Source organism: Zootermopsis nevadensis, unplaced genomic scaffold (assembly GCF_977971745.1).
Source record: "Zootermopsis nevadensis isolate Lab colony 2312 unplaced genomic scaffold, Znev_1.0 Znev_ptg000050l, whole genome shotgun sequence".
Taxonomy (NCBI): domain Eukaryota; kingdom Metazoa; phylum Arthropoda; class Insecta; order Blattodea; family Termopsidae; genus Zootermopsis; species Zootermopsis nevadensis.
In genome coordinates, this window is record NW_028259182.1 from 2442844 (window position 1) to 2469163 (window position 26320).

The following is a 26320-nucleotide window of genomic DNA, read 5'->3' on the forward strand; positions in this document are numbered from 1 at the left end:
TTCCAAAAACCCTCAAATGGAAAGATTGGTCTTACATTTGTAAACAATATTACCACAAAACAAGAAAGACTGATAATACCGAGGATCTCCAGAGAACAACCGTTGGACTAAAAGGATGTAGCTACGAGCAGACACACTGTTTGTGGTCACGGTTTCTATAAATATCCTCTGGAGAATTTTTGTCCGTCAAATTTCGCGGCTGGGGTACAATATATACCTTCGTCTTTCGATTCCGCTCACACCCGAACGTTATACCCTTTGGGAAATCCAACAGAAAGCATAGAGTGTTAGTATTTTCTGTGACAAAGATACATTAGGATTCTAAGAAAATGGTTTAAGAAGGTTAATATACTTCTCCTTGCAAGTAAATTCGTGCATGCAACACTGTCTTACGTTTTGAACATATGGTCAAGGCATTGTAATGGGTTGTAGCCCTGCATAGCCTGGCACAATTTTACGAACGTTTCCGTGGTCCTTGCTGCCTCCATCATCACGGCGATGAGAATATATGGAGATGTTATGAACATAAGGCCCACAAATGACTTTCATATGTGAAATACAAAACTGTTGTTACCAGAACTGTGCTTACCTAAAATATATAAAATCATGCACACAAACAATTTGCATCACTTTGATGTATGTTTCTCTGAAATGTTAACCTATAGAAATCCACACAGCATTACAACCCAGAAGACAAACATCAACATTTTCACCAGTGGGAGAAACTGAAGTCCCATTATTTACATTATCTTTCACCTGATAAACCTAACTCTTTATGGGCATACAGATTTACATATGTTATATATATCAGCTGTGATACTTTCATAGTTTCAAAGAACACCTGCAAATGTGTGCAGTAAACAGTTCTTTCTCTCAAATAAGGAAGAGTGGATAGAAAAATCTTCAAACCATACACTATGCCTTTATTTCTCTCTTGCACAGTTGTTTACATGTCCTGTATTTGTCAAAGTACACCTGGGGCCTGGGTGCAGTGCTGTCATGCATGTAGATAAAGTACAGTCATAAATTTAAAATTCGGGCTCCATGAGATTTCAAGTTGTCATTTAAGATTCAATTGACTGAAATACTGTAGCATTCCTATATCAAGATTTCTGTCTTCTGGGTTGTTGCGCTGTGTAGTCTGGTCGATGTTAACCAATGTTTCAGAGGTCATACTGCCTCCGTCATCAGGGCGATGAATATGCCAATAGGGTGTGTGGGGCTAGGTTTATAGGGCCGGAAAGTGAAAGGTGTAGCCTGCCCCAAACCAATGGGAGCGAGTGGGCAAGTGTAGGAGAGGGAAAGAAAGTAAAGAGAGAAAGGGTGAGTTTGGTTGGATGGATCCGGGCCCTGAAAAGGGGCATGTTAGTGGTCTGTTTGGTTCTGGCGGTGCACTCGTGCTCGCTCTCGGAGTCCTCGAAGACCACTAACATGGCCCTCTTCAGGACCTGGATCCATCCAACCGAACTCACCCTTTCTCTCCCTATCCCACACACTTCCATTGGATCGGGGCAGGCTACACCTTTCACTTTCCAGCCCTACAAACCTAGCCCCACACACCCTATTGGCATATTCATCGCCCTGATGATGGAGGCAGTATGACCTCTGAAACGTTGGTTAACATCGACCAGTCTACACAGCGCAACAACCCAGAAGACAGAAATCTTCATACTCATCACCCTGATGATGGAGGTAGTATGACCTCTGAAACATTGGTTAACATTGGCCAGACTACACAGCGCAACAACCCAGAAGACAGAAATCTTCATACTCACCGTTGTGACAACCTCAAATCTTACATTCCTATATCACATTGTCACAAATAAAAATTCTTTCCCCAAACTGGCTAAAAGGAACTCCAAAAATTAAGGGTTTTGCTGTTGCCTTCCTTCTGGAGCAGATTGGGCTTCACTGTTTACTTGGTGTTCCACCTTTTGATCACCCATGTTTGTGTAACTCATCGCCTTCCCCACATTCCTACACATCCTACTGTTGAGCTTCATTCTATAAAATTTTCTCCAGTGATCCTTTGGGTGCAGTGCCTTGTCCTATTGCCCTCTGACACCCTGTCTTAACTTTCAATATTTGTAAAACTGAACTGTATTTAATGCATTTATCTTGTATAGTTTTAAGTCCAGAAAGTATTAAACCATGTGGCAATGTGATACAGGAATGCGTGGAAGATTTCTGTATAGAATTGGAATGAAAGAAGTTTAATGCAACAGTGAGGTCTTAAATATTATTAACAATATTTTACATTATGTTGAATGTCACAACTGTAACTACAGAAATGGAGATTTTAAATCTCTTTCCTCTTCAATATCAATGTAATCCATGCCTTCTTTCTGTTTGACCCATAATTTGATGGTACTACTGCCTGTTCCTGAAGCAGGCAACTCTGCTAATTTCACAGTGCTGCCATGTCCAATTATACCTCGTTCATGGGCTGCTGCAAGCTGATTAATCACCTGACGCTCCACCTCATACTTTATGGAGCGTGCACCATAATGAACATCATAACCATCTGCAAGGACTGCCAGTACTGAATGGTCCCATATTAGCTTTATTTTGTGTTTTTCCATAGCCTGAAATACAAGAAATGTAGAAATATATAATGAAGAACAAAGAACTGCAATATTATTGTGTTCATCATACAAACATCATCAAATTTCCATCATATCTAAAATTACTAACAACTTGTGATTAAATTTGTTGTCTGAATCTACACTAAAAACTATCCACCAAATTTAATTTTGGTTCACACTGCTGATCCAATGAAGTATCTACTTTATAAGAAGTTCAATCCAAACTTTAAATTTTTTTAAAATAATTTTACATATGGTGAATATTTAATGAAACAGACTGATAATTTCTAACTGAATGCAGTAAGATATCTGTAATGTGATCAGCTCCGCAAGAAATGAACATTAAGGAAAAAATATAGAAAGCACATTTGGAAAACATGTACTCCTTATATGTGCAGGCTACGGTTTCCATTCCTATTTCTCTAACCTCAAATATTTGCAGTATGGTCTTATGATTATATTAGCAGTTTCCCATCACTTCTTGATTGATATAATGTATATTTCCAATGACAGTAATAATAAAAATTAGAAACCTACAGCTGTGTGATTTGAATACATTTTCTCACAGCTCTTAATTTTGATGCTTGTAATTTTCATACTAACTGTGCAAAATGCAAAATAGAAAATACCACTATGGAGCTCAAATTGTTTGGTCAAAAATGAGACCAGCAAATCACTACTGGTATACCAATCACCTGGAAACAAACATATCACTAGTCACCAGCTGCTTAAGCCAGTCAATAGTCGAATAGTAAACTGACCAAAATGCTTTATGTAAGTCTTTCTCTATGTGGGAAAAATATAAGATACTCTTTACAATAAAGCCATTTTCAGACAGAAAAAAAAGTACAAGTTTGGACTACGCAGGTCAACTAAGTCAAGGACTTCAGTAATGGTGATATTTAATTCTTGGTTAAGTTACATATATTTCTATTAAACATGTAGAAGATATTTACATGTGTTAAAGTTTCATTAACCATAATTAAAAAGTGCTTTATTAAATATCATATGCAAAGCCTGACAATTAAATGACCAGACTGGTTCAGTAATATGAAATCAAATGGAGTGAGAATGTGTACATCCTAATAGCACTCACACACTTTCTCACATTATATATGTTTTCCAACAAATCTGACATGCCTGGAAACAATTTAAAATTCTTTCAGTACTGTTCTCAAGTTCCTGTGAATGTCTTTAAGCGGCTGAAAATGAGACCCTTTCAAGGTTATTTTTAGTTTTAAAAACATTAAGTCACACTAGAGCAAATCAGGTGAGTATCGTGCATTTTCAAACAATGGTCTTTAAATAATTCTCAAGTTTGTTTCCAATTTCTCTAAGGATGTGACGTTCATTTTCTCTTGTAATCACTTATCGCACATACTTCTGGCAAATAAAACATTGCACCACTGAAATATTTACTGCAACCACAAAATAAACTGAATCCCCAAAACTGACACAAAACTTCTGAATTGTGCAATCATCCAGCACACATCAACTCGCCAACCTCACCAGTTGCTGCACAGAAATATATTCTAATTTATTTAATAGCCTGACTTCAAAAAGATTAATTAACTACCAGTTTTGCTCTGTGACTCACCAACTTACCTTTCGAGCCCAGAAATTCAATTCCTTGGCAACAAGCTGAAGAAGTTCTGAACGAGAAAATGGTAGGAAGTACACAATTTCATTGATTCGACCCAGAAATTCATCTCGCCGAAAATGAGATTTGAGGATTGGCTGCACTACATTTTCCTTGAAGTTTCGAGATACGGTGATCTTTTCTGGCACCTCACCATCATCTTTATCAAAACAAAAATATGTCTCTCAGTTGTCATTCTTACTAGACAATTATAACGCAAATGACATTGTTGTAAAGCTTCTCTGATTCTCAGTTTATTTAAAAATGTTACAACTGCAAAGGTTATACGAGATGGTACTATGACCATGACTACTTAATAAATAATGATTTAATCATGGCCTATTTTAAGGCCCTGATCTAACATTTACCAACTACACTTAAGAAAACCACAAAACGTTCAGTCAGGACAGCAGAAAACTCAGCTGAGGTTCAAACTGGGTACCTCTTAGACACCTCATTACCTACTTGGGGATCAGCTGACTACTTTTTCTCACCTGCCCTGACAACTTGTATTAGTGATAATGTTAAACATGTTGCTACTTACGGAAATCACTTCCTTTGGAGGAACAAGGAATTTGGGTCACAAATGCAAAACACTAAATCATTCAACAGCCACTGGACAGTGTTCACAATGAAATTAAATATGGATTATGAAATATTATATCAAAGGCAAAATTTATAGCTTAATTCTTTTGAAATTTCATTAATTGCACATTTATATGCAATATAGTTTGCTTCTGTCCTATGCCTTTTTGTCATTATTAGCGGTTCAAAGACTAACTTTTCATATATAGAAAAGGGAAGAACACGGCCATCATAAGAAAGGTGTCCAGTATCAGTCATATGCATATTTTCAGAAGAAAATGCTTGCACACAGAGAGAGTGTAAGATATTTTGTCCTTAAAAGTGCACAAGTATAAAAACCCAGCAAATAAAGTTATCAGTACCTATTTTGTCTTCAAGTCTATTATCTGTTATGTGTTTTGCTTCCTTGCGCAACTCTAAGGCATGCTGTGCTATCTCATCACTAGCAAGGTTTGAAGTCATTATGAAGATTGCACCCTTGCACTCAATTGTTTGTCCTTTCCCGTCTGTGAGACGCCCCTGTTAAAAAAACAGAATATAATCACATTCATATTTCATTCAGCTATACTAATAAATACATAATAGAACTTATTGCAAATGATAAGAATCACATTGATTTGAATTCAATGAACTATCTCAGAAGTGTCTTCTTTCTTTAGAAAATACCTAAATATGCATTAGTATTATTTGCCATTCCTTTGATGTGTTTTAGAAGTATAAAGGGACATGGACACTGAGCTCATTAAAAAAACTCAGTAGTTTCTTCAAACAAAGACTGAGCTTGAAAATTAAATCAAAAATACAAACAAGACAAAATTTCCCATAATTTAAGAAACAAGAAGGGCGAGACCAATATGAAGGAACCAATAAAGGAAATGTTGCCTGCCAAGGATGATGACATATCCTTAGACAGAAACTATACAGATTTACCTCTAGATGTTGGACTGTGGCCTAGCATCATAATTAATGCATTTATAACAATTTATAACATTGTATACACAGAGGACCTCATTATTTCAAAACAGAGATCCAAGGAAGTACCATCTTTCTACAGGACATTATCAGGGAAGAATACAATATTTTTATGACAGTTTATTTGAAACAAAACTTATTAACAGAGTAAGACATGATATCAGTGGCTTTTGCTTTCATCATTTATTATTATACAGATAAATATTCTGTGTTAACCATATCAGTATTTATTATCTTCTTAAATATGAACAAAATAAAATGCTGCATAGTTTTCATACTTCAAGACTGTAATATAAATGGAATTAAATCGTATAGATGGAAAATATACCCGTACCTTGTGCAAGGTATAACATCTAAACAACACAAATACAAATACAAACAGTGCATGAGATAAAGTTACAACTTTACCTCATCAAACAGTTGCAAAAGGACAGTCAGAACATCAGGATGTGCTTTATCAACTTCATCAAACAAGACAATGGCATTTGGAAACATAGCAAGTCTCTTGGTCAACTGGCCTCCATCATCATGTCCAACATAACCAGGTGGAGCTCCAATCAACTTTGCAACCTAAAGCAAGAAAATGTTTTTGATTTAATGTTCATTTCCAGAACCTACCACAACTATGTACAACTGCATCACTGAAGCCAGCTAATGGGTGTAACTTTTAAACAAACAAGTTTCACCTATCAAATTATCATCATCAGGTTCATATCTACATTGCATGCAAGTCACAGCACTTTCCAGTATAAATATATTGTCTGTGTTGGTTTTATATGGAAACATCAACAAATGATAATGAAGGCTTTGATTTCAGTTCTGTAATATTCAATTACTGATAACCCAGTTTCCAACCTCCACGAAGTTCAAGAACCTAACCCTGTTGGTTGTGTGCAAATGTTTATTCATTCTAACCTTAATATCCAACCATCATCATGTTTAGCATCGTTGTGAAACGTACTTTCTTACTTTCAGGAATTTATTATACTGCATGTGTTTGAAAACAAACTGCTCAAGAAAGTATTTGGACCCAAAGAGAGATAAAGTACAGAATTACGATGCAATATGATGAAAAACATGTAAATTAATGCAGATAACCCAGTATTCACTGATACATACATACACATGTACATTCCACGAATCCAAAAGTTAGTCAAGCTGACTATAAGATAAGTCATAAAGTACAAAACAGACAGATGAACACACGCCAAAATATTAATTAGATTTAACAGATGATATAGGTTTAAAATAAAAATGATAAAATAGAGCACTAAATTCAGTGCTAATGATAATGATTAAAACTACGAAAACCACTAAAATGACATAGTACTGATAATCAAAGTAAGTAAATTACAATAGACTGAACAATATACTCTTGATGGCAGACATAAATACACACACAGAATTTCGAAGGAGAAAGAAATATCTAGGAAACCAATCTCTTGGAAGATCAAGAAGAAAATAGTACAATAACAATAATGACAACAGACAGTGAAGAAATAGCATAAATTCAAATGGCTTTGGATACGGCCTGATGTTGACTCGAGGAAGAATGAAGCTTGTCTAATTAACAGTTAAGAATTCTGTCCATACTGCAAAGAAAGCAACTCTTCACCATTACAAGGATCAAATGGTGAAAGCTGTTTGGGGAAATGATCTTAGTTTGCAATGGGAATCACACAGCCCATGAACACAAAATAAAAAGTTTGAGATTGTTAAATGAGATGGTACATATAGGGCTTTAAAATGTTACTTGGCTATATCTACAGTTACATACCTCATGCTTTTGTTGGTACTCTGACATGTCAATGCGTATGAAGGCATTGTCCTTCTTCTTGTGCAGATACTTGGCAAGCTGTTTTGCTAACTCAGTTTTCCCAATACCAGAAGATCCCAAGAATAGAAAAACCAGAGGATGTTGTTCATCTATCCAACCATTCTCCTTCCTGCGGATAGCTGGAAAAAAAAGGACAAAATTCATAAAACATTCACGATTATGGCTAACCGGATACTTACAATAAACATTCTTGCTAGAGTAAATACTCATACAATACTATAACAAATGTGAGTAAGTCCATGATGTGATCTGGAAAATATATAAAGGCAAGGTTCCTACTGTGTGCAATTCATATATCTATTAAGAACATGAGCAACCATGCACAATATTTAATTTTGTATATTTTCTGCTTCTAGGGTACAGAGGTCTCTTATAAGTCTTATTCAATGTTTATCAAACAGGATGGAAATTCTTGCACAGTTTGTAGCAACAGGCTTAGCTAGTCATAAATCTTTATATTCCATGGTAAACAGCCTTACACAGATAGTTTAAAGTTGCTGAGATGGTAAAGAAAGATATATATACTTCTTCCAACTATGGAACTATAAAGGTTTGTTACATGTTCACAAAAGTCTACAATTTAATGCTATCCCAAGACAGTGAAGCTCCACAAACACCCTACTTGTCTGAGATGCAATTATCCTTTCATCAATGCTCACAGTGTTGAGTGGCTCTTCCCATGTTACTTTCTGATCAAAATTTGTTATACACTTTACATTTTCCCCATGCCAGCTACATGTTCTGCTCATGACATCCTCATAATTCAACACCCTAATATTATAGTATGATGAAGTTCCACTTTATGTAATTTTCTCCATTCTCCTGTCATGTTTTCTCTGTTATAACTGATTATTTTCCTCAATATCTTGTTCTCAAACATCTTCAGTATACTGCCACAGTAACATCAAACTAACGAACGTGTTATTACTTACTTGACGCTACGGTTGTAATTGCACTTTCCTGTCCCACAATGTACTGTTTAAGTCGCTGTTCCAGTGGAAACCTAAGTCTCTCCTCCGCCTCTATCTTCAACTGCATTTCCTTGAACTATACAGACAGGAATTAATTTCGTGGAATCCTGACCTTTCTCTACTAACCTTAGTTACTTAACTGTTTAAACAAAGCTGCCCAGCTGTGCAGTGTGTCACTTAAAAAACAGCAAGCAGCATTACAGTTTATCAATTTTGTGGTCAAAGCCCCTTTCTTTTATTGTTATATTATCTCAAATAATGGTTTTGCTCAATTTAGTGTTCAAATATGATATGCCAAGAGAAACTTTAGACTGGGACTTCACTATACACTACTGTAATAACAGTTCTTAGCATATCCTACTTCCAATTCCAATCTCACCTTCATGTAGTTTCCAAAGACTTGGCTCTGTCACTCAAGCAATAACAGAAAAACCAATACATCTGCAGTGTAAGAAATATACCTGGTGTGAACAAAATGCTGGTTTTACCATACCATCTGATGTGGAGGAAATGCTACTGGCAATAAAGAAATTTATTACTGAAGATGGCTGTCTTCTGAGTTGTTACGTCATGTAGTCTGGTAGAAATTTACTGACATTTCAGAGGTCCTCGCTGCCTTGATAATGAGGGCAATGAGCAAGCCGTGCCATCTTCATACCAACTGCCGTGAAAACTTCGAATTCTACAAATTTATTACTTTGCAAAACACTTAAAATTGCATTTCCTCCTATCGTCTGATAATATCCCACTAAAGGAAAGAGAATACTATAATTTGTCTGTCATGAGAACAGGGTGCACTGCATGAAGGTGAAGTTGTCAGTAAAGAGAAGTGTCTGTAGTGTACACATTATCCCTTATACCCTGATGGCAGCTGTGGAAATGTATCATCTGGGAGTCGACAAAATTTCTATATATTTTGCAACACCTCCAAAAGTATGAGCCAAGGTAAGAACAAAAAAGTTAGGAACTGTATGCATGGTATAACAATTGTCACATTCACCACAATTTAACCTTTGGCCTTTATGAATAATGCGAATTATGTAAGAGTTCTTATGTCGATGACCTTTGATTCCTGTAACATAGTGCCTACAATCCTGCCAAATGCTCCCAAACTCTGACTTTTTAACTCAGAGGAAAGTAGAGGGTTTCTAGAGAAGGATTGTTCGTTACAAATTTAATGGTATTATAGTAGCTACACAAAAGTACCACTTGAATCACCGGGTATAAAAGAAATGAAATGTAATTATTTTATTTATTGTATCAAAAGCAAAAAAAGGCTTAGTCTTAATTCAGGAAAAAGCAAGAAAATTCTAATTCTTTTGCTAAAATATTAAAATTTTCTGATCTAAATTAAAATTGAAATGACTATAGTAATTGTAATAATATTCTACAATATCAAACTCAATCACAATCAGCTTAGTTTCTCAAAAGTTGTGTCATGCATAGAGACAGATGGGTAGATGGATTTCAATAAATACTCTGCAGGGTTGCAAATGTGCCTAAAAAAGGGCTAGACACATATTATTTTTAGTCAGTGGTTAAAAAATACACACTGCTTTCATGCAAATTTAACCCTGAAATAAAAATATATTTTTGAATAGTTACCTGTTCAAGTGGTTTACCAGTTATTAAAATGTGATACATGAGAAAATTATTCACCAGGCTCTGACTTCTTGATAAAGGATCAAGCCCGAGGAAAAAAGCATCAATCACCAAGATGTTTACAACAGCACATAATAAAGTATGTCTAATCTTAATAATGCACATTGACACTTATACAAACCCCAAGATTCAATAGAACACATTCTGTAAACCAGACAAACAAAAAATTATGACAGTACCTGAACAGATGATTTGAGTAGCATATCTTTGATTACTGCAGAATCTGCAAGATCAACAGGAATATTTCCCGAATCATTCTTGATTGTTGGGTCTGCCCCTCCTTCAAGCAGGGCCTTCACAACTTCAATATCATCAATTATTACTGCATAATGCAGTGACGTGAAGCCACGGAAAGATACACGATTGCTCAGCACATCACTGAACTCATGCTCCCTTATCATAGTAACTAAAAGAAACAAAAACTGGGTTATAAAAATTATGTACATGGGTTGTATCATGACAAATTTCCTTATAAGCCAACACATGAACTATGAAGAAACACAGTATGAATACCATCCGATATTTCATTACAAAAAGGGTAAACAATAGAGGAGCAGCAAGCTCAATTTCATCTAACAAATACAACAATAAATTTCTTCATAAACAAAGAAATAATAGGCCTCTCATTAAAAAATTTCATGGTAAACTTATGTAATAAAAGCAGGGACTTAAACCTGATGCACCCTTAAAGAAAAGGAAAGAGGTGAATGGTTTTACAAATGTACCAGTATTTGAAAGAGAAATATTTGTGTGAATCTATTAAATAAGCTAATACGTTGTAGGTTTTATTCAAAGTTACAAAGAACCTTTATTAACTATTTTATGAAACCAGTCAGCATGTCTGGAAGAACCCATGTACATACCAATAAAGTGACCATATATATAACAGGAATGTTGTGCAGGGGCAGAGCCACCAAATATCCTCAATCCAAGAAAAATAAGGATGCCTTACAACTTTTTACAAGAAATGAATTACTGTCTTGTAAATCAGAAGCAATATGAAAAAAAAATTCACAATATTCCTTCTAACATTCTGACAAAGGAATTTAAGTTAGAAATGGGCTTCTATGTTTGTCAGACCCTCTAACATTTAAATGGTACAAAAATAAAATGTATTCTCACTAATATACCACACACAAAAATATTAAAAACCTAAACTAAAAATAATGTGACAAACTTTACACCAGTGAAAATGTAACCAAACTCTTTATTTTAAATCAGTTGTGTGGGCACAATTTGCACATAAATTCACAACAAATAGAAACTTCCATAAACTGGATACATAACACCACTGATATTTGTTTTAAAGAGAAAGTTTTTCTAACCTTTACACCAATAACTTATTTATTACCATCCACAGCATGAAGACCCATTTCAATTCCAGTTCTGTGAGCACCTTTGAATTCATCACCCAAGTTTGGATCAGCTCCTGCTTTCAACAGAGCTCTCACAGCCTCCACATTTTTGTTAACTGCTGCCACCTGCAGGGCCGTCCAACCAAGACGATGGCGTATGTTAACATCTACACCTCCAGCGCTTAAACTAGTGAAGAATATGAATATCAATCAGCACAGGGTCTACAGCCAGGGTTCAAGTTCCTAAAGACATTTCATATCTTCACTGGTACATCCAGCACAGCTTTGAGACTCGTACAAGGGATTATTCATATGGGAATGGGTAAAACCACAGTATAAAGCTATCTCTCACCTGTATTTAGAACTAAGATTATGAATGTATGTAGCACTACTACCACAATGCCCATAAATCTTCATTGTTTTATGAACTTGGGTCATATTTAACTTTATCATAACACTGGAATGGGGTACTTAAATGCCTTTACTAGCAGCAAGATTTTAACTCAGAGATCTAGCTAATGGCACTAGTATTGACAAAATGTATATTTGCCCATGAAATAATTATTCCTAAAATACTGCACCAAATGAGAGTGGTATCATATTAAATTGGAGGCTAGGCTGGGTGATCAGAGAGTTAATCCATAACCAATTAAATTATGTAACTTTTATAAATGCAGACTATTCTAATTTCCAATTTGATGGTTAGTCTACACAGCATATAGGAACTTTCATAACCTCAATTTCATAAAAGTATTTGCTAGCAAATATGATTTGCATGAAAAATGGGAGTTGTTACAGAAATCTGTTCCCAGGCTTTAATGGAAGCTTGAAATTTAAAACCAGTTTCCAAAGGAATCGAAAGATAATGCTACAACAGAAATTTCCTACATTCTGCTTCCAATGCTACTCACTTGGTTATGACTGACAAATTATTTAACTTACTAGTATTCATTAATACAGCACAGCACTTTAACTACTTCTCAGTCATAATAATGGTTCATTAATGTACCATAGTCAACCAACAGTATCACATTGAATTTACTGCATTCAGCCCATTATATGTCTGGTCAGCAAAGTACTGCTTCATTTAAATGCCTCACTTACAAACCTCTGCCCACAGAAGACTGACCTGTCCCCTTGATAAGTCAACTGTTGCTAACAACAGCAACCAAGTATAATGTACAGCGATGTTGGAAAGGAAGAACTTTTGCCTTTTATGTTCACACTGTTAAATTACATGCATCAGAGCAATTACATGCTGGTTTGAAGAGGTTCTTAAGAAATTATTGGTTCAGGTTTACAGTTCAGAAACCATTCATTTTATGGGTTCAGTTCAGGTTCAGAAAAGTTACGTGATTTAGTTTTCAGTTTGCAGTTCACTTCAATGCTGTGTTTTAAAAACAATGAGTATAAAGACTGGAAATAAATATTTAACACCTGGAAGCTACATAATACTGGGGAATTCATACACATTACATCTATTAATGACATGTTATTGTTTCATACCTCTCAATTTCTTCTGCATTTCCATACTTTGCTGCACGGAATAACTGCTTGTCTGAAACAGAAGAACAATCATAAACCACGTAGTCTGTTTATTTTTGTTGCTCATTTAATGATGATATATCAATTCTTACTCAGTTCTGAAATTGAAAATAAATGGTGCTTGGTATAGTTATACATGACCATAGACGATGAAGAAGAAGATAGTTATACATAAATCTTATTGACTTAATGAGCACGTATAATTTTATATGAGATTACTGAATGTTAAAATATGATATTATGTAATGCAGGAACTGAAAATACAAAGCACAATTAACCATGACATAAAATGCTGCATAAATTATAATCAATTACAAATATAATCAAAATCTTGCACTATAAGACAGTAAATTAAAGTTATGCTAACTGTAATACAAACCTTCTTACACTAAATAACCTCATAACCTATCACAGAACTATTTTTCTTGCATTACTAGACCTAACATAAACCCTTCCAACCAAGCTAACAGTTATAGTGGTAAACTTCAAGAACAGTTTCTGGATGTAGTCAGTTCAAATCTCAGCTGTTCTGACTGAGTTTCTTCTAGGATAAAGCAATGACTGAACGGCAAAATTCAACAGAACAGAATTTATTTACATTCCAAAGATCCTACATAAGCCAAAGCCAATGATGTAGAACATGTCACAGCACAATGTCAATTACCACTACAGATTTAAACTTCTGGGAATATAACATCTTTCTAGACTGGGTCAGAATTTGGTAACTTATGGCAGATTTTATTATTTTCACTTTATTTAATTTATTTTTACCTATATTGGGAGGTAGCATTTTTCAACTCAAGTATTCAAGGACATTAGATGAGAAGGGATTCTCCCTAACCATAAACTGCACATTAACTTGCCATATCACTGAAAACAAACATGTTACGAAAAAGTGACTGGATATTCAACGTCATACACCAGTTGAAGAATCTACCTTTTGATCGCTCCGAGCACAATGCCAGAATAAGGGCCACACCACTTGATAATAATAATGGCACATGTCGCTTCTGAAACTCTTCTGAATATTCACTGGCTTCTATGTCCCAAACACACGCCGTGTTTCTTGGTAAATACATTGGCAACAAGCCACAACGTTTGTTCTGACATCGCCAAAGACAATTACTACGAAACGCACTACTGAATTTTGCACGTTTCCTCGCAAAGATCCAAAACAGTTTCAGATCATTTCTTCCAAATTGTCTAAATGTATACATACCTACACAGCCTACTAATAAATAAGAATAACACCGAACTACTTTACTATATTAAGTAAACCCTTTCGTAACCACGACCTGACAACCATATTGAAGCTGATGCCGCTTATGTCACAAATTTGATTTAGAGGAAAGTGCATAATTTGCTTATTAAATTTCCCTCTGTATAGCGAAGCACTTATTCATGTACATTCCATGAACATCGGGCTATATGTTGGTAAGTCCGATGCTTTTATGCCGTGCAAATATAGTGCTTCCATCTATTCGCAGCTATAGTAAAACTACAATGAATTCGATCTGGTGGAAAGTTCCTTAAACCTTGATAGCAGCCAATACGAAGAACCCAGTCGATAATAACGTTAACTACATCCTACTTGCTCGACCTTATACCACAGTATGAGGTAATTTAAAAAATTCGAAGACCATTTGTTAGTATATCGCAAACAGCAATTTGGTAAAGGTTGGCCAACATTTTAAAGTGCTTACTGCTTCAATAGATCTCAAAATTAATCAAAATGACTATGATATGGAACAAGTTATAAAATAGAAAAACACAAATATAAAATTTTGTAAAGAAAGATGGTTTTTCATCCATATACGTATATACAGAAGACAAATGATATGGAAAATTTTAGCCTTTTTACTTAAACACATTAAAAAGAAAATCAGTCAGTATATTAGGAAGTCATTAACAGAGTACAAAGAGGGCACAATTATCTTTTCAGTTCAGTTTTCAAATGCCCATTATTAATCATAATACTTTTGAGACCAGATAATGGATATGTTGATACCAGCATAACATGTATTTTTCTAAAATTCTGAATGGCTAGCAAGTGGACTAAAAATCTGGTACTTCCTTGCATTAATTAGTACTATGCACCAGTGTTTGGCCCCAGCCACAATTATAATCATTTTCTTTAAATATCATTTCATTATTAGACAAGTTTCTTTCCCCCCAAGAATTATTATACACTTCTTTAGAGTGATAAAATGTAAAAGTGTTTTTTATGAAAACTTGATCTCAGTACATAGTATTCTCCACTTAACTCTGAAATCATCTGATCCAACTTTATTTCAATTTTATTTTATTTAATAAATATGTTGATGCTATTTTTATTAATTACTCACTTAAAACTAAAGGTTTAATTTGAGAGACAACAATTTTTATGTGTTCTTTCCATGATGTAAAAAATTTAATATAGGGCTGACCACGGCAATGTCTCTCGGTCCACCCACTCGATTCAACTCGATAAGCACTGGATGGATTTAAATGTAATCTGGTTTGAACGTTATGCCATTGTGGTCTACCATAAAATCATACTTTTTAATTTGCTGCAATCAGTAATATCAATGTCATATAATGATGGAAGGTAAAATACTTCAAAATAAATGCAACTTTGGTATCATAATTCTTTGTATAATGTAAAATAACAACAAAGCAGCTGCATAAGAAAAACCTGATCCAGATTCAATCCCATGACATATGTCCAGTACACTACCACAGAGCTATCTCACATTGTGTTACACTGTTACCGATTTACTGAACTTAAAGAAAACATTAAGAATACATATGTATAGCCACAAATTAAAATTGTCAAAATACAACAAATTATGTACAATTTGAAGCTTTCACAACAACAAACATTAATAGAATCTTCTTGTGTTATCAGCTGATTAAAACTCGACATCACATCACTATCCTGATGGTGATGGTCACTGAAACTTTAATCAAGTGACAGTTTATAGCCAAAAGAAGATTTTATTCAAACAACAAATGATATCAACTTTTAAGAATATTTGTTTTTAATTTACAGATTAAGACACATCATAAATTGTAAGCAACAGGCTACAATGCATATATTTATCAGCTTGCAATACAAAATAATTCCCTCTGATTCTATGCAGTTCTGTCAAAGTTTCTGGTGCACAGCTGTATAAACAGATAAAGAAAATATCTTGGTAAAAATTGTGGAAAGCACATACAACAAAATACAATTCACTCATTTCTTTCGTTAACAAGAACAGGTAAGAGTTAAAAAACAAATGTTATTTTCAAGAGATGCGTTTATGTTCCTACATTTCCTGCATTCTATTGCTATGCTTATGTGGATGATACTAATAGTATCAAATACATGCAAGATATGGCATTTGTTTTACTTCAGCTACAAAAATTCAGAATTCATAATATGCAAAAGAATGCACGTGGAACCTCTGTGTATTCTGGTATGATTACACACACCCATTCTAATTTCATTATACTGTGTGTTACAACGTTACAGAAATGTATGTGTGCGCTGCAGAAAACACGTAGGCAGCTTTTGGTTCTGAAATCTGCTCTTATACAGTGTTCAGTACCACTGTATTTTCCAGTGTAGAAGACACTTTTTAACTTGTAGAGCAAAGGCTGCCTCCCTTACCAGTGCACGTGTGCTCTGAATTGGCCACAATTAGTTAATTTCGGTTCATATGTTCCTCTAACTCCCTCTTCCCTTGAGAAGCAATGTTCAACAATCAACATAATTTCAGTGTGTTGATGAATTTTATAACTGAATAATCAATTTGTCAGATTTTTAGTTTTATACCTTAAAATTGCTTTTATTTTGGTGGTGTGTCATACACACTGGAAAGTATTGTAATCACAGTCCAGTTCTTTGTCAGCATAAAAGGTGGTCATGTCAGCTGTCTTTGTTCATTTTATGTCATATAAGATTACATGTATGTTGATTGCAGTCTTCAGGGTTGTTGCGCTGTGTAGTCTGGTTGATGGTTACCGTTTCAGAGGTCATACTGCCTTCATCATCAAGGCGATGAATTCACATTCACATTCATCGCCCTGATGACAGAGGCAGTATGACCTCTGAAACGGTGGAAATCTACCAGACTACGAAGCGCAAGAACCCAGAAGACTGCAATCTTCAGACTCACCACTGTGAAAACCTCAAATCCTACATAAATGTATGTTAATCTCATAAAACTGATGTGTATACCAACCTTCTTAGAGCAGCATACACAAAGTGTTTTTAAGATGCCAAAAGGGTAAAGAGACCGGTATGTTCATTTATCACAAATACAAATCTAGTGTTACATAGCTGATAAATAACTCACATCACATTATACTAGGGAATGAATTCTCTTTTCTTTTATTGCGCTACATTTTAATCAGAGAAAAACGTTTCAAATAAAAGACATTTTATTTTAAGTCATGTAGTAACTTTCATATGAGCCGTTCTTCAGAAACTTATTTGACATCTTTGTAAATTATTGTTTTCTGTACGACTGATGCAGACCAAAATTAACTTTACCTTACACCATACGGTGTACACCTCGGACAATGACAAACTTTACTGCACTGTATAATTTGTTTCAGATATAAAAAAATTTTACGGGTAAGTCCTCCTCGCAAGTCAATTTTAGGAAATTTGTGAAAATAATGAACAATATACAATAAATAGGAAATAAATTAAAACACTTATATGAGGTAATGGAATGCATCTGGGTTTAAAGTATGTATGAACAGAGCCAGGAGAGGATTAAAGTCTTATTCCCATAACTCATATATAAGAATATCATTTACTGCAGACTAACTGCAAGTACTTTGTACACTTTGTTCTCATGTCACAAGTACGCTAAATAAAAGAGATCTTTCAGTTTCACTTAGGGATTCTGTTCAGGCCAGAAGGGTTGCACAGGCAAGAAAAGTGCTGGGTGCTCTATGTGCAGGCCAACTGGTGAAATAAAAATCAGTGCCACCACAAATTGAAAAGTGAATAACACCAATGTTTAACATTTCATACTGCATGTGCTGTGAACTCCCAATTGCCCTACTTTCTATTTGCCACTAACAATAATTTCATACCAACAGCCACAGCACTCTATCCACAAATACTTCTAATTCCCAAGCAGTGATTATACACATACAATACACAAATATACACGGCGTACTATGCATTCCACATCTACAGACTGACCGAAAAGTCAGCATACCCTTCAGATATTTCAATTTTAACACCTGCAACATTTTATGGTACCTAAGTACAAATCACTGACAAGAGTATGACATGACAACAGTTTAGTCCAAAATGAAGTTTGGCAATGCTGTTACTTGTGATGTTCCTAGTATGTCACTGATATTACCTGTTGTGGCCTGAGCCCATTTAGTAGAGCATTAACAAGACTGTACACGTTTACAAATCCAGCAGGTCCGTGTAAGCACTCTTATCAGTAGTACAGACCTGAATTATTATTGCCATATCCTTCAAGACATGCTCTATATCATCTGCAGTGTTAGACACAAAGGCTTCAACCATAGTGATCTATAACTCATTGGCAGTGTACCAACATAAAGTTACCTTGCCATTTATGATACCCAAAAGGCTGTTGTAAGATGTGGTTAAGTCCGGACTGTGCAGAGGCCATACAAGTGGTGCTAACGATCTTGCAGAACCATGACCAAAACATTAAATACATCAGTTAGAAAACAGTACATAGTAAACAATGATAAGTTATGGGCTGCTGTGTTCAAAGCCTTCGTATCTGTAACGCCAAAAATTCTATGGAGCATATCTCAAAGGACCTGGTGATGCATTCAGCTCCGTGCTAATCATGAGTGGACTCACACAGACCAGCTGACTTCTTAATACTCGATTAAAGACGTTTGGCCATAGCGGATAACGATACACCAGCAGCACCACTACAGACAGCAATGCCACACTTCACTCAGCACTGTTGCCACATCATCCTGCTGTCAGAAAAATTACATTTAGGTATCATAAAAATATTGAAATTCAAACAACATAAGAATATGATAACTTCTCAGACACTGTAGTATTGAACACAAAACATTGATAATGAAGATAAAAAGTCACGGAACATGACAGTAACAGAAAGTCTTGAATAGATAATGGAAAGCAAATTTATAAGAACGTGATCCAGAAAATAATTATATGTGACACAGTCAATAATATTTACTTTCATAAATTAATATATAAATATTACAAGAAATAATATTAATGAAGTTAAAATAAGGCACCTTAATATTTTAAATATACCTTTATACCAATGTTACACCACATTTAAAAACCACTTAACCTTAGGTGTAAACTACAAGGAATATTTACAAAACCACGTACACGGTGACATGTTACCACAAACGGGAGTGTGAGAATTTGAGATCATGTTTAACTGGTGATGTGCTGTGATGCAGGCGGCATGATGTGGGTGCTGAGTTTACTTCACCATTCAGCTCTATCACAAAAGATTTTGGTGACTTACAGGTCTCTTGCGTGCTGCAATCACCAACCGGGCCGAAGACAGATTCATGTTCCATGTCAAAGGCCAAATGAGAGGTGCCACTGCAACGCCAAAATACAAGAGTGCTTACGTACAGCATACTGAGAAATAAAAGCAGTGCAACATTTTTGAATTCACAGAAATAATTTCAAATATACTTTGTACAAAACATAAAAACTAGTCAACTTATAGATAAAACAATCAGATTTCTTGAGAATTCGGTTTACATGATAAATCCATCACTTACCCATCATGTTGCTGTTGGTGTTGCTGGATACCAACATTTTGCAAGATCTGCAGGCAGAAAAAACAAAACACCAATCATTATCAAGGCAAAATATTTTCAGAATTTTATTAATTACAGCCAAGCTCAAAACCTGCAAGTTTAATTTAATTTCAAAATAAATCCTTTTCATACCACTACAATTCAAACACACAAAATCAGTTACAGAAAACACTGCAATACATTCAGATGGACGAACCTCCTCCACTCTTCATTTATGACCGATACAAAAACCACTGCAAAACGTTTCACCCACACAAGATCACGTTAAGCGCGACATACATTATGAAATGACCTTGAATGTGATTTAAAGTACAATAGGTCTGGAAGAGAAAACTTTCTGATATTTGATGGACATCTGACGAAGGATTGCACTTAGGATATTACATTTGAGTTTATATGGATCATACACCTGAAGATGGTTCATTTAGAACCGAAACATGTAGTGTAAAAGATGATGCTCTAATGTAAATCGAAATATTCGATAGAGAGCATCATTTTAATATATTTCAAATAATTTAAATGTTAATTGTAATAATATTTTAACATTTAATAATAATATTTTATTGTGATTTGACTGATAAAATTGAGCAAGTATATATTCAACACAATAATGACGCAACATTATCATCTCATGAATACCTCTCATTCTTGTTTAACAGCAGTTATTGTGTCAATCTTATACTAACCTTTCCTACAGTGGAAGGTGGTTTGTGGGCTGCATAGCGTCCATACAACTGTTGCAAACCATCACAATGCTCTTCAGCCTCGTTAGCTCTGTGGAATACACGATTAATATTGCAACAACAGAAATTCAAAACTAATATTAAAGAAACCAGTAAAAAGTGTCAGATATCTTGTCTGCAAATTGTAGTATTTTGTAGCATTTTTAATAAACTTCCATGGCATTTCAATTTCCGGACCGGAGATAGGGATTAGCTCTATCGATTGGGCCCAACAGAGTACGTATACCTGAAGATGGAGATAGAGTCCCACCTCCGAAACGTCATGCAATTTCATGATTTTATTATATGATGGAAAACATCCAGAAAACTTTTATTTTAAATTCAATCCATCTTACATCTTCAACAAGTTATCCTCCCATCTATGCTAAGTCCTTACAAGAGGTCTTAATTTGTAAGAATAACCAAATTCAAAATCATGAATATTCTCTTTTAGTATGATATATGGTTATGGAAGACTGTTTGTGTAATCAAACCATGACCTTTGACCTTTGCAAATGGCTCCAATGACCACATAGGTTGGAGTCAATGGTCTTCACACGGGCAAGGTGTCTAGTGCCTATCTCACTGTGTAATGACTTCACAATGTGAGATTCCCGACACTGCTGTATGGCAATATGTCTAGCTGGGCAATGGCATTCACTGAGAATTCCCCACACGGCTTCTCAGGCAGTGTCAGGCTAGGAATTACCCAAGGCCACTTCCACATGCAGAAATGTATAGGTCATCATGTAAAGTGCCTGTTATGACTGATTTTAACCAAAATTGGAATATGTCAGCAACATTTTGTAGAACTCTCTAATATATACTTTCATTAAAATATGCTCAGCAATTGCTAAACTGTTACATGCAGTGATGGACAGACGGATAAACATGACAAAGCAAATAAACCCACTTTTGAAATTTAGTTGAAAATGAGCCTAAAGGCCAGAAGGCATCCTTGATGCTTACAAATAATAACGTACAATAAAACCACACCTTTAATTCTCACTACCAATTAATTTTCTAAACCAATATACACACGAATGTTTTTGATTGAATTTCATATTTCATTTCAACCTCATTGAAAAGTTACCAGCAAGTACAGACAAGGAAGGTACTTGTGTATCAATATGTTTTCACTTACTCTGGCTTAATAACAACATAAATTGTAGTAATTTCATCATTGTCATGCAGACTCACAAGAATATGTCAACTTTTTTGGTTATACAGGATCATTCAAGTAATCAGAGAACTATAAATGGTAAACTGGGAAGAGCGTGGAAGGACATCATACAGGTCCATTTTAGGATGTTATGACAGCCCTTCTGTCTGTAATGGCAGAATAAAATCATGCAAAATATAAGTTAGGATAAGTGCAATTCCAAAGCCAAGATTTAGTTTGAGGACATCAAAAACACATAGCAGGAGTGATATTTATGTCACTCAGATGTAAAAGAATTTTTATGTGTAAGATTACCTTAATCCAGCAGCATTACTCAGAGTTCCTGTACTGAAATGGTTCAATGATCTTGACTGGAGCAAACTGCAGCCATTGTTCACTTGATCTGGCAATACATTATTAAACAATGCATTAAAATGGGTGTGATATTAGTGGGATGGGCACAGCATGTAAAACGCATTGAAGTTTAGTATTCTTTTATGTAAGGACATGTACAAACACAGCCAACTGAAGAATATTCCCCACTCACACTTGAAAAATTAACCTCACGACGTCCGCAACTATGACCACAAAACCACTTAAAGTTTAAGCCGAGTCACCACACAGCTGGGTCCAACAAAAAATTATATGTTCTCCTTGTTTCATGAAACTCCAAACATTTTATTTTGGAGTCCATTTTCACAGGACCCTTATTCTCTACACTTTCTAATAATCACATTAATCCCATTCCTTCCATCAATTTATGAATTATACTAGACTCTCCTTCAACAGTTTTTAATATCTGTAAGTAAAGATGCTGGCCCACAACAGAACCCAAACTCAGAGAACAAAATTTTTGTGTGTCTACCCTCATGCTCCAATTTTATGGCACCAAAGCTCACCATTATTTTACAATACTGCATCTCCCATGGGTATTCACAAAGTACTAAACTAGAGAAAAGAGTTCAGCTGAAACCAGAAGAAATTAATTTGTAGATGTATTTACAACCAACTATATGGAATTACAAAGAAAAGTAAATAGTTAAATAAACAGTGGCAGCAAAAGAAAGCATTATGCAGTAAACAGCTAATCTCTGCAGTTGTAATGATCTATTGAATTCATAAACAAAACAATCTAATTTACATATCACTGTTTATTTTTATCAGACACGGATAAAAAATAAAAATGTACAGTAACTGAGGTCTATCAAAAGAATGGGACTACAGAGAGAGAAGAAATAAATAATTTACTGTACACCAACTGGAATATGTAAAAAAAGAAACTAAAAACTGGAAATTGAAGAAACAGGAAAAACCAAACAAGATAAATTTTTATTCAGTACAAAAATTCATCCCTTCTGTACCTCAAGTTCGCTAAAGTGAAATAACACATGCTGTTATACGAAATATATAACAAACTCCATGGAGTAGAGTCCTTGAGAAACTAATATTATGCTCAGCTAATGAAGAAATTCCTTGCAATTTATGAAACCTGAAGATTCAACACCACGTTCACAAGAGCCTGCCAATGGTTCCTATCCTGATCCAGATGAACTAAAGCCACACCCCCAAAACCAATGTCCCTAAAATCCATTTTAATATTATCATCCCACCCACACCTGGGTCTTTTGGGTAGTATTTTACCTTCAGGCTTTCCAACCCAAATTCTGCATGCATTTTTCTTCAGTCTCCTATCACTTCGTCCCTCGTAGGCCCAAATATTCTGCAACCACTGCAATTTACCATTCTTCCTTGCATCTAATAATATTAAACATGCTTTGTGAAACTATGGTTTATGCTTTAATTTGTAATGACCTAGCATCTCTTTGGCTAAAATGTTTATGTTCTCTCTAACACTTTCCCAAGCCCTACTGTTGCCCATTTATCACCCAAGTTTTCCAAAGCCCAAATATAAATGTTCTTAAAATTAATTTTACCAGCAATCAACTGATATCAATCAAATACAATATGGAATCAGATATAGTTATACTAACCTGATTTCGCAATGAAAAATCCTTCATAAACAACAAAATTATTTGACTGTGGTAATATCTTTTCTAGCCCATAATGTTTGTACAGAAAGCCAAGGAACTTCTCTGATGGTCGATCAATGGCCAAATACTGAGGTGATGTTTTCTCTTCCTACAGCAAAAATCATTAACTTTCAATTAGACATTACTCATGCAGATACAGATGGATATTGTAAGGATGATTGTTCTATAAAAACTTCAATGTATGAGATTCTTACTGACATTTCTGCAGGACTGACATGGTGCGGAGTGCAGGAGAAAAACTGCAATCGCAGCAGTTAATCTTCCCCATAAGATTTTATCTGAGACCCTCATGAATACAAAGCAGGAGTGCACTACAATGAAACTAGTAGGTCCATAACTAAAAGTTCTTAATAATATAAGTGTAAGTAGCTGCAAAGGCACTTACCGAAAGCATATATTCGTACAAGGCTCTACCGCAGCCCATCCTCTGTTTAGACTCATGTACATAGAAATCCAAAACACAAAGTGGTTGTACCTCATGATGAACTCCAGCTGCATCAAATACAAAAAGTTTCTTCTTCCCAACTTTTAAGAGGCCCACTACACTACCCTCACCACTGAAATGAACACGCATGTTAACTTACAGCACAAACAACAAAAGATGCAAAAAGGGCAAGAAAGTTTACTCAATTTAAAATCACTTCAATAATAACATAAATGAAGCCAATTTATAAAAGTCAATCATCCAACAAGAAAATTTCTCATTTTATGTAATAACAAGATTCCAACAAGATATGGGAAGTTTCATTGCATATTTTATAATAATGAATTCCAGGTATGACAAATCAGTAATTACCTTTTGCCTTCAGTATCAATAAGCAGATAAACAGTGTGATCAGAGTTTCTCAAACGTTCACCACTCGTAACTGCTTTCTGCAGTCCCTGAGCTATTGCAGATGCTCTACCCATTTCATCCAATATATCAGAAATTTTGGGGGAAAAATCCCTGAAAATACAAAGATGATCTAGCAATCACAACACAACAAACTCACATTTATATACTGGGTAAGCACAAATAAACTTTACACTTTCAAAATCATACAGAAAACAAATGTGACATACTAGCGAAGTTAAAACATTTTTTATCTCGATGATAACATTATTCTGTGATTTAGAGCCATGTAGACTCATTGGCAAATGCAAATGTTCCAGAGAAACGCCTTGTCACCATCTTCAGACCCAAAGATGGAAATGGCATATTTTTCTGAAACAATGGCATCTGCCAAACAAGTCTATACAGCACCAAAATCCACAAGAACATTATCATCCTCATCACTGTGAAAACCTCAAATCTAACTTTTCTTCCTCATATTCTATTTTTAAAACAAATCCAACAACACGGACAAGTTAAGTTAACTTAACTGTTGTGTTTGTGTTAGATCTAATAAGCACAAATAAAACACAAATTTTGTGAAATGTGTAGTGGTACGTGAAAAATAAATCGAAGACAGGTTAAATGCGATCTTTAATTCAATTAACAAGAGAAACATCTTTATGTCAAACACAAAGTTATGATTTATATTTAGGATATTCTATGGCGCTGTTTAAATTCATTGTATTTGGGCTATGACACGTTCTATATCCTTGGCATGGACCTATGAGGGATCTATGGAATTTAAATAAATGCTATTGTATTCTATTAGATCACACAGCGTCGAATTAGGTTATGTAAAAGTGGGCTGAATCAATGACGATAACGGATGACACTTTTGTTTCATCCTCATATTATTCAACTGATACTTACCCAGAAATACGACGATCACCAGAAAATCCTTCTGGTAGAAGGTTCTGTCGGATCTTCACAAATTTCTTTAACAGCACTCTATTTATATTAAAAGGAAACTCCATTTTGTAATCCAATGCACACCAATTACGGTGACATATATGACAAGAAAACACTCTAAATCTACCTTCAAAGGCAATATGCCACCAAAACTTCACTTTGTTCAGCTGTCATAGTACATGAAATTTCAATTCGTTACTTCCAACACCTGTAATCAACAATGACACCTCCAAGACATTTTAATGGGCCACAAATTATTCCTACCTATAGCAAGAGTTGACTACCTGTTCGAATAAGGCAGATGGCTTAGGGCAATTAATGATGCAATTTAAGTCTTGGGTTCTATTTTTACGTACTTCCCATATTCATACGCCAGTGGGAAATTCAAACACACTGGGTTTATACTTCTTCTCACTCCTTGGTGCACGATATTCTTTGTAAAGTCGATTGCATTATCGGCTTGTCAAAGAATAACCCGCAGAAGGTTGCACGGATAATATGAAAACTAATATATCCGGTAGGCGTACCATAATGAAATAACGAAGTATGGAATCCCATTTTACCTTACTAGAAATAGGCCTATACTAATTTCTCTTTGATTCACTAAAGTTTTATTATACTTCTGCAAAATTGTTATTACCCGGAAAATGTTAAACTGA

The 26320-nt window shown here is 35.0% G+C and overlaps 2 protein-coding genes across 3 annotated transcripts; both read right to left on the reverse strand.

The window, feature by feature from the left end:
- Positions 1 to 906: 906 nt before the first annotated feature.
- On the reverse strand, positions 907 to 14570 carry LOC110831595 (mitochondrial disaggregase). 2 transcript variants are annotated; one of them, XM_022067774.2, is made up of 10 exons: positions 14089 to 14570; positions 13113 to 13164; positions 11603 to 11793; positions 10431 to 10657; positions 8551 to 8665; positions 7559 to 7737; positions 6190 to 6351; positions 5172 to 5328; positions 4191 to 4384; positions 907 to 2585 (listed from the first exon to the last, which is right to left on the reverse strand). In XM_022067774.2, the coding sequence occupies exons 1-10, from the start codon at positions 14366 to 14368 to the stop codon at positions 2283 to 2285; spliced, it is 1860 nt and encodes a 619-aa protein (XP_021923466.2). In that variant the 5' UTR covers positions 14369 to 14570; the 3' UTR covers positions 907 to 2282. The 2 variants fall into 2 exon arrangements, with proteins under 2 accessions (XP_021923466.2, XP_021923467.1); XM_022067775.2 differs by having other exon boundaries at positions 14371 to 14569.
- Positions 14571 to 15764: 1194 nt separating this feature from the next.
- On the reverse strand, positions 15765 to 26320 carry LOC110831576 (alpha-tubulin N-acetyltransferase 1). The gene is made up of 9 exons (XM_022067735.2): positions 26302 to 26320; positions 25623 to 25869; positions 24675 to 24824; positions 24264 to 24435; positions 23819 to 23966; positions 22143 to 22230; positions 20630 to 20717; positions 19905 to 19951; positions 15765 to 19719 (listed from the first exon to the last, which is right to left on the reverse strand). The coding sequence occupies exons 2-9, from the start codon at positions 25724 to 25726 to the stop codon at positions 19509 to 19511; spliced, it is 1008 nt and encodes a 335-aa protein (XP_021923427.1). The 5' UTR covers positions 25727 to 25869; positions 26302 to 26320; the 3' UTR covers positions 15765 to 19508.

Bases quoted from the DNA above. Each gene is read 5' to 3' on its own strand.
- LOC110831595 (XM_022067774.2), bottom strand. From the start codon at position 14,368: ATGTATACATTTAGACAATTTGGAAGAAATGATCTGAAACTGTTTTGG. The intron at 4,385-5,171 runs GTACTGATAACT...GTTTTGATAAAG, and splicing joins TAGACTTGAAGACAAAATAG to ATGATGGTGAGGTGCCAGAA. The intron at 2,586-4,190 runs GTAAGTTGGTGA...CTTGTATTTCAG, and splicing joins TGAATTTCTGGGCTCGAAAG to GCTATGGAAAAACACAAAAT.
- LOC110831576 (XM_022067735.2), bottom strand. From the start codon at position 25,726: ATGGAGTTTCCTTTTAATATAAATAGAGTGCTGTTAAAGAAATTTGTG. The intron at 24,825-25,622 runs GTAAGTATCAGT...TTGTATTTTCAG, and splicing joins GGTGATCGTCGTATTTCTGG to GGATTTTTCCCCCAAAATTT. The intron at 23,967-24,263 runs GTAAGTGCCTTT...TTTTTGCTGTAG, and splicing joins TGTACGAATATATGCTTTCG to GAAGAGAAAACATCACCTCA.